General features: G+C 42.3%; 1 protein-coding gene across 2 annotated transcripts in view; it reads right to left on the minus strand.

The window, feature by feature from the left end:
* cpsf1 (cleavage and polyadenylation specific factor 1) overlaps positions 1-12170 on the minus strand; it is a 102276-nt gene that overhangs the window by 531 nt on the left and 89575 nt on the right. For both annotated transcript variants that reach the window (XM_080213901.1, XM_080213890.1), the window contains 5 exons: positions 8602-8668; positions 7785-7832; positions 6292-6447; positions 6001-6130; positions 1345-1483 (listed from right to left, as the gene is read on the minus strand). In XM_080213901.1, coding sequence (XP_080070027.1) covers positions 1345-1483; positions 6001-6130; positions 6292-6447; positions 7785-7832; positions 8602-8668 — 540 coding nt within the window. The remainder of the gene's footprint in view (positions 1-1344; positions 1484-6000; positions 6131-6291; positions 6448-7784; positions 7833-8601; positions 8669-12170) is intronic.

Consider the following 12170-nt stretch of genomic DNA (forward strand, 5'->3'; position numbering starts at 1 on the left):
GATTATTGGCTTCAGCAGCCTTCTGAGCACCCAGTATTAAGTCTGTGATAATCCTACAATTTCATAATAACTTCATTAACACTGCAATGTAAACTTACTTGTGACACAATTAAAAAAACAAACTTTAAACAATACTATAGATATAGGAGCAGCATTAGGCCATTCAGCCCATCAAGTCTGCTCTGTTATTCAATCATGGCTGATAAGTTTCTTAACTCCATTTTCCTGCCTTTTCCCCATAACCTTTGATCCCCTTACAAATCCAAAACCTATCTACATCTGTCTTAAATACACTCAATGACCTGGCCTCACAACCTTCTGTGGCAATGAATTCCACAGACTCAGCACCCTCTGGCTGAAGAAATTCCTTCTTGGTACTAACGGTTTATTCTGAGGCTGTATCCTCAGATCCTAGTCTCTCCTACTGATAGAAACATCTCCACATCCACTTTATTCAGGCCTTTAAGTATTCTAAGTTTCAACAAGACTTCCCCCCTCCCTTTTAAACTCCATTGAGTACAGACCCACAGTCCTCAAATGCTCCTCATAAGTCAAGTATTTCATTCCTGGGATTTTTCTCGTGGACTCTGTGCAAGTCCAGCACATCCTTACAATATTCCAAATGTGGTGTGACCGGAGCCTTATAAAGGCTCAACAGTACATCCCTGCTTTTGTATACTAGTCCTTTGAAATAATGCATTTGCCTTAACTACCAACTCAATCTGCAAGTTAACCTGAACTACGATTCCCAAGTCCCTTTGGGCTTCCCACCCGTTTAGAAAACAGTCTACACTTCTATTCTTCCTACCAAAGTGCATGACCTCACACTTTCTCATGTTGCTTTCCATCTGCCACATCTTTGCCCAGTCTCCTAACTGGTCAAAGTCCTTCTGTAGCTTCCCCACCTTCTACTATCTGTCCCTCCACCTATCTTTGCATCATCTGCAAACTTAGCCACAATACCCTCAGTTCCTTCATCTAGATCAGAAGTTGACTCTCACCTCTGGTGTTAGTATCACAGGACCAGTCAGCACTTCCAATTGTGGATGGGGAAAATAGAGCAATAGGACATTGGAATGACAGGTCGAGGAAGGACATTACAAAAGGGCATCCCAAATTCCACACTTAATTCGAAATGGCAGCTAAACCGTTTGAAAGCCAAAGTTCATATAGTGATGATATGAAAATGTGATCTGCTGTTAAAACACATACAATATTAACCCAGGCTATCCTGTGTGGGATTAACCACGTGCCACCATGACAGTATTAAGCCTGACCATCCCTAACGAGAGGTCATTGAAAAAATCAGTTCAGTCTGTTGAACTGGTGTTTGCTGCTATTTACCATATCTGGTGTTGTGCCGATTTTCTTGGCCAGCTCACTGCGCTCCATTGTGCTGAGGTACAAAAACTTGTTGAGCAGTTCACCATCTAGAATGTTCCGCACTGCATTCTGCAGAGCCCGTCGGTCGCAGTGCAACATCCTGTTTCACCAAACATGAACAACAAGCACGTCATTACACACAGCACTCAGCGAGTAGCATTCTCAGTTGAAAATACGTTGGTTCAATTCTCATTCCAGAAACTGAAGTGCGCAAGACACACTGCCTTCTCAGGTTGGCATAAAGAGCCTCTTGACATTCAAAGTAGCTCTTCCCATGTCCTGGGTGGCACAGTGGTTAGCACTGCTGCCTCTCAGCACCAGGGACCCGGGTTCAATTCCCGGCTTGGGTCACTGTCTATGTGGAGTTTGCACATTTTTCCTGCGTCTACGTGGGTTTCCCCCTTAAGTCCAAAGATAGGCAGATTAGGTGGATTGGCCATTCTTATGGTGGATTGGAATTCTCTGCCCATTGAAGTGTTGGAGGCTACCTCGTTGAATATATTTAAGTCAAGGGTAGATAGATTTCTGATAGACAACGGAATTAAGGGTTATGGGGAGAAAGCGGGAAAGTGGAACTGATTCACTTCAGATCAGCCATGATCTTATTGAATGGCGGGGCAGGCTTGAAGGGCTAGATGGCCTACTCCTGCTCCTATTTCTTATGTTCTTATGGCCATGATAATTTGCCCCTTAGTGTCAGGAGGATTAGCTGTGTAACTAAGTGGGGTTACTGGGATAAGACCTACGTGGGATTGTTGTCAGTGCAGACTCAATGGGCCGAATGGCTGTCTTCTGCACTGTAGGGATTCCATGGTTCTATGAAAAGCTATCCCTCATACAGATAATCTCAACATTGTTGTCAAATGCACATAATCAACTGTGAAGCATTTGGGATGTCCTGAGGATGTGCAAGGCACTATAGAGATGCAAGTTCTTCATTTACTTTAAATTTCCTAACTTTGATCAGTCCTTTAACATTTACCACAGTGAATCATTTGTTTGGATGAAATGTCACAGAGCTATCTTGATCTCAACAAACAAGGCTTAATGCATTTTTTAAATGTCATAAGGGAACAGTAGAAATGAGGAAAGTGGTGTCATGGAGAGAAACATTAGAAAGAGAGAACAAAGTTTGACAAGTAGATAAGTTTTGAATCGGATTTTACAGATGGAGTAGTCACAGGTTGATTGAGGTAATGGAGACATAGAGCGAGCTATTATCGGCGCATATGAACACACACAGAAGCTGCCTGCAGTCAATGTCACCAAGAAACAGCACATGGAGGAGGAATGGACTCCTGGAGGTGACTGAAAACAGAAAGAAGCGATGTACCAACATGAAGCCATAAAGATGCCGGCATTGAACTGGGGTGGGCACAGTAAGAAGTCTCACAACACCAGGTTAAAGTCGAGCAGTTTATTTGGTAGCATGAGCTTTTGGAGCACAGGCTGAGTTTAGCTCTACTCACCTGATGAAGGAACAGCGCTCCGAAAGCTCACGATTCCAAATAAACCTATTGGACTTCAACCTGGTATTATGAGACTTATTAATGAGAAGGAAAGTTATTTAAAGTGGTACAGATCAATATAAACTGGGTAGGTTACCAAACCATGTGTCTATTGTGAGATATTGTAGGAAACATACCTCAGTACAGATTTGATATCGAGAATGCATTCAGTGAGATAAAAGCAAAGATGTGGTTTAGATTAAAATTAAACTTTGCATTTATACAACACCTGAGGACATTCCAAAAATCTTTACAGCCAATAGAGTACTTTCAAAATGTGGTCACTGTTAAAACATAGAAAACATGGCTAATAGTTTGCACATAGCAGGCTCCCTCAACAGCAATGTAATGATCAGATTTGTTTCAAATGATGTTGGTTGAGGGATAAATATTGGCCCAGGCAACATTGATAATTGGGATACCGTACAGGAATGCTAAGGAGATAACAGGTCAAGACCATTAAAAAAATGTGATAACTATACCTAGTTTGGAGCCAATTTGTCTACGTTTCAGCTGTTATTATTCTATTAAAGTGTGATGTTTTTACCTGTGCAAAGTTGTTTCATTTTTGAAAAAAACAACCATTTCAGTGAGAATGGAAGTGCATGGTGCAATATTACTACCTACTAGCGAAGGGTAGAAACACCTCTAGTAATTTTTCAATATTCCAGGCCAAAAATGCATCAGGATTGGCTTGCACACTGATGGATATCCTACCACAGTAAGCATGGGATGTGTAACTTATTGTATTTTGTCTATTAGGAGGCATGATTAGTAAGTTTGCAGATGACACTAAGATTGGTGGCACAGTGGACAGAGAAGAAAGTTATCTCCATTTGCAACGGAGTCTTGATCAATTGGGCCAGTGGGCTGACGAATGGCAGATGGAGTTTAATTTAGATAAATGCAAGGTGATGCATTTTGATAGATTGAACCAGGGCAGGACTGACTCAGTTATTGGTGGGGTGTTGGGGAGAGTCACAGAACAAAGAGATCTAGGGGTACTTGTTCATAGCTCCTTGAAAGTGGAGTCACGGGTGGACAGCATGATGAAGGCGGCATTCGGCATGCTTGGTTTCATCGGTCAGAACACTGAATACAGGAGTTGGAACCTCTTGTTGAAGTTGTACAAGACATTGGTAAGGCCACACTGGAATACTATGTGCAATTCTGGTCACCCTATTATACAAAGGATATTATTAAACTAGAGAGAGTGCAGAAGAGATTTACTAGGATGCTAACGGGACTTGATGGATTGGGATATGAGACTATGTGCAATTCTGGTCACCCTATTATACAAAGGATATTATTAAACTAGAGAGAGTGCAGAAGAGATTTACTAGGATGCTAACGGGACTTGATGGATTGGGATATGAGAGGCTGGATAGACTGGGACTTCTTTCTCTGGAGCATAGGAGGCTGAGAGGTGATCTTAGAGGTCTACAAAATAATGAGGGGCACAGATCAGCTAGACAGTCAATATCTTTTCCCAAAGGTAGGGGAGTCTAAAACTAGAAGGTATAGGTTTAAAGTGAGAGGGGAGAGATACCAAAGTGTCCAGAGGGGCAATTTTTTCATACAGAGGGCAGTGAGTGTCTGGAACAAACTGCCAGAGGTAGTAGAAGAGGCGGGTACAATTTTGTCTTTTAAAAAGCATTTAGATAGTTACATGGGTATAGAGAGATTTGGGTCATAGAACAGCACAGGCCCTTCGGTCCTCGATGTTGTGCCGAGCTTTGTCCGAAACCAAGATCAAGCCATCTTACTCCCTGTCCTGGGAGAGTTTGAGAGACTTGTTTGTAAGTGCAATCCATTTTCTGACACTGATACCTCTCGCATTGAAGAATATTAAAATTCACCTGTTTTTGAAGAAATGACAGCGGGTATGAACCCTAAAGCTTTGGTCAACTTTTGGTCCGATCAGGCGAATCCTTCACATTAAATTTGCATAAGAAAATATATATATCCACATCAACTGGCTGCTTTAAAGTTATTGTATATTTTTAAAAATAGATGAAGACTTTACCCTGACTAGCCATGACTCATACCAGAGGAATTTGTAACCTTCCGTCAAACATCAGAGACACGTTATCTCAGAAAAAAATAAATTACTGGCCATTCCTGGAATTGCACAATCCTTCTTAACATTTCTGAAGAAGAATCCTGACCATCAGAGATACTGTGTCTCCAAGAACAAAAGTGGGCCTCAACTCCTTGATCAAACAGCTCAGAATTCCAGACCTAGTAACACATATTCCTGACCAGCACCCAGGAGGAATGGGACATGTGACATAATGTTCCACTCACCAAGCTGCTGGAACGTGAAATGTTGCCATGTGGGAACTGAACCGTGGCTGTCTCTGTGTGACCTCTAAAGAGAAAGCAGGACTCCAGGCCGGCAGCCTGTCACTGTTTCTATTTTATCATCAAGCAGGTAGCAGCAGAAAGAAAACTGCCCCTCGTGTACATAGTGAATGAACTAATTAGTGCAACATTGAAACTTATGCCTTCAAGACTAATTCAACTCTATGCAGCTTCTCCCATCACGTTTATTGGAAAGACTGATTATTGTGCAACACTAATCCTGCTAACCTCTGAAGGAATACGCCATTGCGTTCCGATTCTGGACTCATGCAAAGCTCGCATTTTTATTGTTGCCTTGCCCTGTAGCCATTTCTTTATCCCTCTTTTATTGTATAGGCGTCAAAGGAACGGATATTGGGAAACCCCTTTTCCACACTGTACGTGTTTGATTCAAAAACAACCGTCATATTTTACCTTGTCTCGAGTTTGCTGTGGGGGTTATTTGGAGAGGTTTGGAACACTCAGGTTGGGGAAAATGCATCATCACTGAGAAAGGGGAATGAGAAATCACAAACAGTGACAGGAGAAATCAGGACTGTTAAAATGAATCCCCCTCCTGTCTGTAACACAGTTGGTATAGAGAAGCTTCCATTGTACCCAGGAAGACTGGGGGCTTTGGAAACAATTAGCTGGCAAGTACAAGATGAGGAAGTATTTTCAGTGTTAAAGCTGATGACAATTTGAAGATTAAATTTAAAATTGAAGATTGTGGCGTGAGATGCAAAAAACGCTGCCTTCTTCTCACCTGAATGCCTTTGGGTTGAGGCCCGCATGGTGAGGAATCATTGTGATCAGCGCATTCTGTAGCATCAGAAGACGCCGGTATGTCTTTTCCTGCATTGGTAATAAGAGTCCCATCCCACCATCCAGCGTTGCTAGGAAATACATGAAACATAAATAAATGTCATGTAGAGAAACATTCAGAACCGATAGGGGAAGACAAGAATCCAATCCCATCATTACATTACTGGGAAATAAGGCAACAGTGAAAAATATGCATATGGATAACTGAAGCATACGGATAACTGATAGTTACCAAACCAGGTAATATGTTTGTTCTCCCAAGCCAGATTCTTCTTATTTGAACCATCCATGATTCCACGACATGGTGTCCGCCAAAAGGCATTCACATGAGCTGCCACATTAAAGTCTGCCCTTCGCAGTAATCGTGTCCCTCCATAGCTCTCCCTTGCTGAAAAAGAACAACCAGAGATTCTCAAATATCAACAATTAAACAGGTTACTTTCAGGTTGGCAGGTGGGTCACTGCTAGGATCAGTCCGGATGAGGGAACCAAGTGTGGTGCATCAAACCTTGCTGACAAAACATAGTTAGGTAACAGAAGTAAGCCATGAGGAAGATGCAGGAAACCAAATATAGTTTTAAGGGATTTATATTTGTATGATAAACACTAGAAATAAAATATAGCTTCAAGTGGGTTCAACTTAAATGTTTCTGTGCCTGAAAGGGAGCTGTAGTTAGATTGTTTTTTTGAATTCATTCATGGGATATGGACATCGTTGGCTGGCCAGCATTTATTGCCCATCCCTACTTGAGAGTCAACCACATTGCTGTGGCTCTGGAGTCACATGTAGGCCAGACCAGGTAAGGACGGCAGATTTCCTTCCCTAAAGGACATGAGTAAACCAGATGGGTTCGGACAAGATCGCATATATGGAGGTTCGTTTCAATTCCAACTTTAGAAATGTGGAAAGCAAGTTACTGGATGCTGAAAAGTAAATTTATTTGGGAATTTACTGTTAAATGGTGGAATCTGTGAATCCTTAAAAGAAAGAGTAAATGGGTATTGAAGCACTGGACAAGAGATTGGAGGTCCTCTAACATATATTGTATATGTTAGAACCCAAACTGCATCAGAAATTGCTAAGACTTTCCTAAAGATGGAAGACGATATTTTGACAAATGCTGAGATCATTGAAAGCATAACCCGTAAATTACAAGGATTGTTGGATAGACCAAGCTCTCCAAACAGTGGTGAAACTGAATTAGCTACAATTCAATTGCAAACGGATAATTAGAATTGCTGGAAAAGATAAAGAATAAGAAATAGAATTGAAGAAATCTAGAAAAAGAAAAGGAAAAATAAAAATGAATACCAATGAAAAAACTTGAACTGGATTTTTTGATTAATTCATGTGGATATCACTGGCTCGGCCAGTATTTATTGCCCATCCCTAATTGCCCCTTGAGAAGGTGGTGATGAGCTGCCTTCTTGAATCGCTGCAGTCCAGGGGATGTAGGTACACCCTCAGTGCTGTTAGGGAGAGAGTTCCAGGATTTTGACCCAGTGACAATAAAGGAACAACGATATATTTCCAAGTCAGGACGGTGAGGGGGTGGGGTGGGGGGAGAGGAGGAGGAGGAGGAGGAGGAGGAGGAGGAGAGAGAAGGTGGGGTGGGGGGGGGGGGGTGCCAAGCGCACGAGGGAAAAAAGCGAGAGAGGATAAATCATAAAAGCGACAGCGCTGAATCCTCCACAGCACAGGCTGTAAGGACAAGTGGTTCATACCTTCTGGCTGATACATGTAAACCAGGAGATTCTTCTCACGATCAGACACTGAAATCAAAAAGAAAAATCAGCTATAGGGAACCAGTACAGGCAGAATTTGCAATGTACCACACCTTCTTCAAAGGTGCACAGAGCTGGTTACACCAAAGACTTGTCAGGTAAAGCTGTGTGTTGCAATGTCTAAATCTCCACCAAACCTTTCCACAAATGATAAATTGCATTATCAGGAAGAAGGAGAAACTATCAAGGCGAATGAGAATAAAACAAAATTCTGGGTATTTGAAAGTTTTTTTTAAATTGTCAACATACAGATCGCCCTTAAAGAATAGAAAGAGGGTGGAGATGCTTTGGCATTCTGACAAAGATGGCCTATCTTCCAGACACTGAGGAAGTTGGACATTCCAACAATCCTCTGCAGTGAAGTGCGGGCTTGCTGAACTAAACTAGAAAGACAGCAAGGAAGTTTCGCTATAAACGGGCAGTGAATGTAGATTAGGTTCAAGGATCAAAAGATTACATGGATACAATAGCCAAACTGGCAGAAGCAGAGAGAGAGCTTGGTGCTAAAACAAGTGGGTTTGAAAAGGCCCAGGTTTGTCCTCTAGGTGAGGAGAACAGGATTAGCTGCCTGTGCAGAGGGAGGACGTCATTAATAACAGTAACACTGGTTAAAATGCAACTGGGTTTCTTATTGGCTCTTCAACCTGAGGTCATTTGGAGAGGCAGTAAGGAGAAAAAAATTGCTAAAATTATTCACAGTTTTATTAAGTCTTATTCAAAGCAAACCTTTGGACAACAGATGTGGATAGTAACTCACCGAGGAATCCCAGCTGAGAGTTGTCTACCATGAATTCTATGCTGTACACTTCCAGAAGTTTGGGATCCTGGGGATAAGTGACATTAACAAGGTGAACTTTGAAATAAAAACACTCAGAATCAGAATCATAGAGGTTTAACAGCATGGAAACAGGCCCTTCGACCCAACTTGTCCACGCTGCCCAGTTTTTACCCCTAAGCTAGTTCCAATTGCCCACATTAGCCCATATCCCTCTACACACATCATACCCATGTAACTGTCAAAATGCTTTTTAAAAGACGAAATTGTACCAGCATCTACTACTATTTCTGGCAGCTTGTTCCAGACACTCACCACCGTCTGTGAGAAAAAATTGCCCCTCTAGACACTTTTGTATCTCTCTCCTCTCACCTTAAACCTATGCCCTTTAGTTTTAGACTCCCCTACCTTTGGGAATAGATGCTATCTAGCTGATCTGTGCCTATCATTATTTTATCGACCTCTATAAGATCACCCCTCAGCCTCCTACACTCCAGGGAAAAAAGTTCCAGTCTATCCAGCCTCTCCTTATAACTCAATCCATCAAGTCCCGGTAGCATCCTCGTAAATCTTTTCTGCACTCTTTCAAGTTTAATAATATCCTTTCTATAATAGGGTGACCAGAACTGTACACAGTATTCCAAACGTGGCCTTACCATAGAACATTACAGCGCAGTACAGGCCGTTCGGCCCTCGATGTTGCGCCGACCAGTGGAACCAATCTAATGACCCTCTAACCTAAACTATTCCAATGTGATCCATATGCCTATCCACCGACCATTTGAATGCCCTTAAAGTTGGCGAGTCCACAACTGCTACAGGCAGGGCATTCCACGCCCTTACTGCCCTCTGAGTAAAGAACCAGTGTCTTATACAACTTCAACAAGATGTCCCAACTCCTTTATTCAATGTTCTGACCAATGAAATCAAGCATACTGAATGCCTTCTTCACCCTGTCCATCTGCAACTCCCACTTTCAAGAAGCTATAAACATGTACCTCTAGATCTCTTTGTTCTGTAACTCTCCCCAATGCCCTACCATTAACTGAGTAAATCCTGCCCTGGTTGAATCTACCAAAATGCATCACCTCACATTTATCTAAATTAAACTCCAACTGCCATTCATCAACCCAGTGGCCCAACTGATCAAGATCCCGTTGTAATCTAAGATAATGTTCTTCACTGTCCACTATGCCACCAATCTTGGCGCCAAACTTACTAACCCGACTAACTTACTAACTAAGTAAGCAAACTTACTAACCCTTCCTATATTCTCATTCAAATCATTAATATAAATAATTTATGCTGCAACTATACCAGACATTGGTGAGACCACATTTGGGATATTGTGTTCAGTGCTGGTCACCTCACTATAAGGAGGATGTGGAAGCATTGAAGAGAGTGCAGAGGAGACTTACCAAGATGCTGCCTGGTTTGGAGGGTAGGTCTTATGAGGAAAGGTTGAGGGAGCTGGGGCTTTTCTCTTTGGAGCAGAGTAGGATGAGAGGCGACTTAATAGAGGTTTATAAGATGATGAGGGAGATAGATAGAGTGGACATGCAGAGACTATTTCCTCGGGTGGATGTAGCTATTACTAGGGGGCATAACTACAAGGTTCATGGTGGGAGATATAGGAGGGATGTCCAAGGTAGATTCTTTACTCAGAGAGTGGTTGGGGTGTGGAATAGGCTGCCTGCTGTGATAGTGGAGTCGGACACTTTAGGAACTTTCAAGCAATTATTGGATAGGCACATGGAACACACCAGAATGATAGGGAGTGGGATAGCTTGATCTTGGGATTGGGCATAGCTCAGCACAACATTGACAGCTAAAGGGCCTGTCCTGCGCTGTACTGTTCTATGTTCTATACCAAATAACAGTGGACCCAGCACTGATCTCTGAGGCACACCGCTGGTCACAGGCCTCCAGTTTGAAAAACAACCTCCAACAACCACCCTTTGGCTTCTGTCATCAAGCCAATTTGTATCCAATTGGCTACCTCACCCTGGATCCTGTGAAATTTAACCTCATGCAACAACCTACGATGTGGTACAAAGGCCTTGTTAAAGTCCATATAGACAACATCAGCTGCACTGCCCTTATCTACCTTCTTGGTTACTCCTTCAAAAACTCAAATTTGTGAGACATGGTTTTCCACTCACAAAGCCATGCTGACTGTCCCTAATCAGTCCTCGCGTCTCTAAACACCTATAAATCCTGTCCCTCAGAACATCTTCTAACAATATAGTCATCATAGGCTCAACAGACTGTAGTTCCCAGACTTTTCCCTGCAGCCCTTCCTAAACAAATACATTTGCCACCCTCTAATCTTCAGGCACCTCACCTGTGGCTGTTGATGATTCAATATCTCTGCTGGGGGACCCGCAATTTCCTCCCTAGCCTCCCACAATGTCCTGGGATACACATAATCAGATCCTGATGATTTATTTACCTTGATGCCCTTTAAGACATCCAGAACCTCCTTCTCTGTAATATGTACACTCCTCAAAACATCACTATTTCCCAAAGTTCCTTGACATCAATGCTTTTCTCAACAACAAATACTGATGAGAAATATTCATTTAGAATCTCTCCCATCTCTTGTGAATCCGCACATAGATGACCCTGTTGATCTTTGAGGCCCAACTCTCTCCCTCACTATGTTTGTAGAAGCTCTTTGAATTCTCCTGTGTCTTATCTGTGTCTCCTTTTCATCTTCCTGATTTCTCTCTCAATTCTACTCCTACACCTTCCATACTCTTCAAGGGATCCACTTGATCTCAGTTGCCTATGCCTGTCATGTGCCTCCTCCTTCTTCTTGACCAGGGCCTCAATATCCTGAGTCATCCAGGGTTCCCTACGTCTATCAGAAGTTCAGTCCAGACTCCAACCAGTCTCTTGGTAAAAATAAAATGCTCACATCACTAATACTCCTTTTGTCAATTATTTTGAACATGTCCTCTAGCTCTTGATGTACTATCCAGTGGCAACACTTTCTCACTACTTACCCTTCAAGATCAGAATTCCTTGATCAAAGTCTCTTTCTCCTGGGAAAACAGTCTCAATCTCTCCAATCTACCCCCATAGCGACAGGTCTGTATCCCTGGAATTATTCCTATGACTCTCATCTGTACATACTCCAATGTCTTTCTGAAGCATGATACCCAAACTGGATGATACCAAGATCAGGCCTAACCATGTTCTATATAGTTTAACATAGCCTCCTGTTATTCTGTGCCCCTATTGATAAAGCCTAGGATACTGCAAGCTTTAATAATAATGATCTCAGCCTGTCCTGCCACCCTCAGTTCAGGCTGACAGATTAATAAAGCATACATAATGTTTAGTTCGACAATGATGTGGATCCACCATCCCTTAGGTACTGACTAGCAGTGTTATCTTCTGAGATTCAAGGGCAGGCGATGGCCTAGTGGTATTATTGCTAGGGTATTTATCCAGAAACTCAACTAATGTTCTGGGGATATAGGTTCGAATTCCACCGCGGCAGATGGTGCAATTTGAATTAATTTTTTTTTTAAAATCTGGAATTA

Source organism: Carcharhinus amblyrhynchos, chromosome 2 (genome assembly GCF_965287045.1).
Source record: "Carcharhinus amblyrhynchos chromosome 2, sCarAmb.v2.hapA, whole genome shotgun sequence".
Classification (NCBI taxonomy): Eukaryota; Metazoa; Chordata; class Chondrichthyes; order Carcharhiniformes; family Carcharhinidae; genus Carcharhinus; species Carcharhinus amblyrhynchos.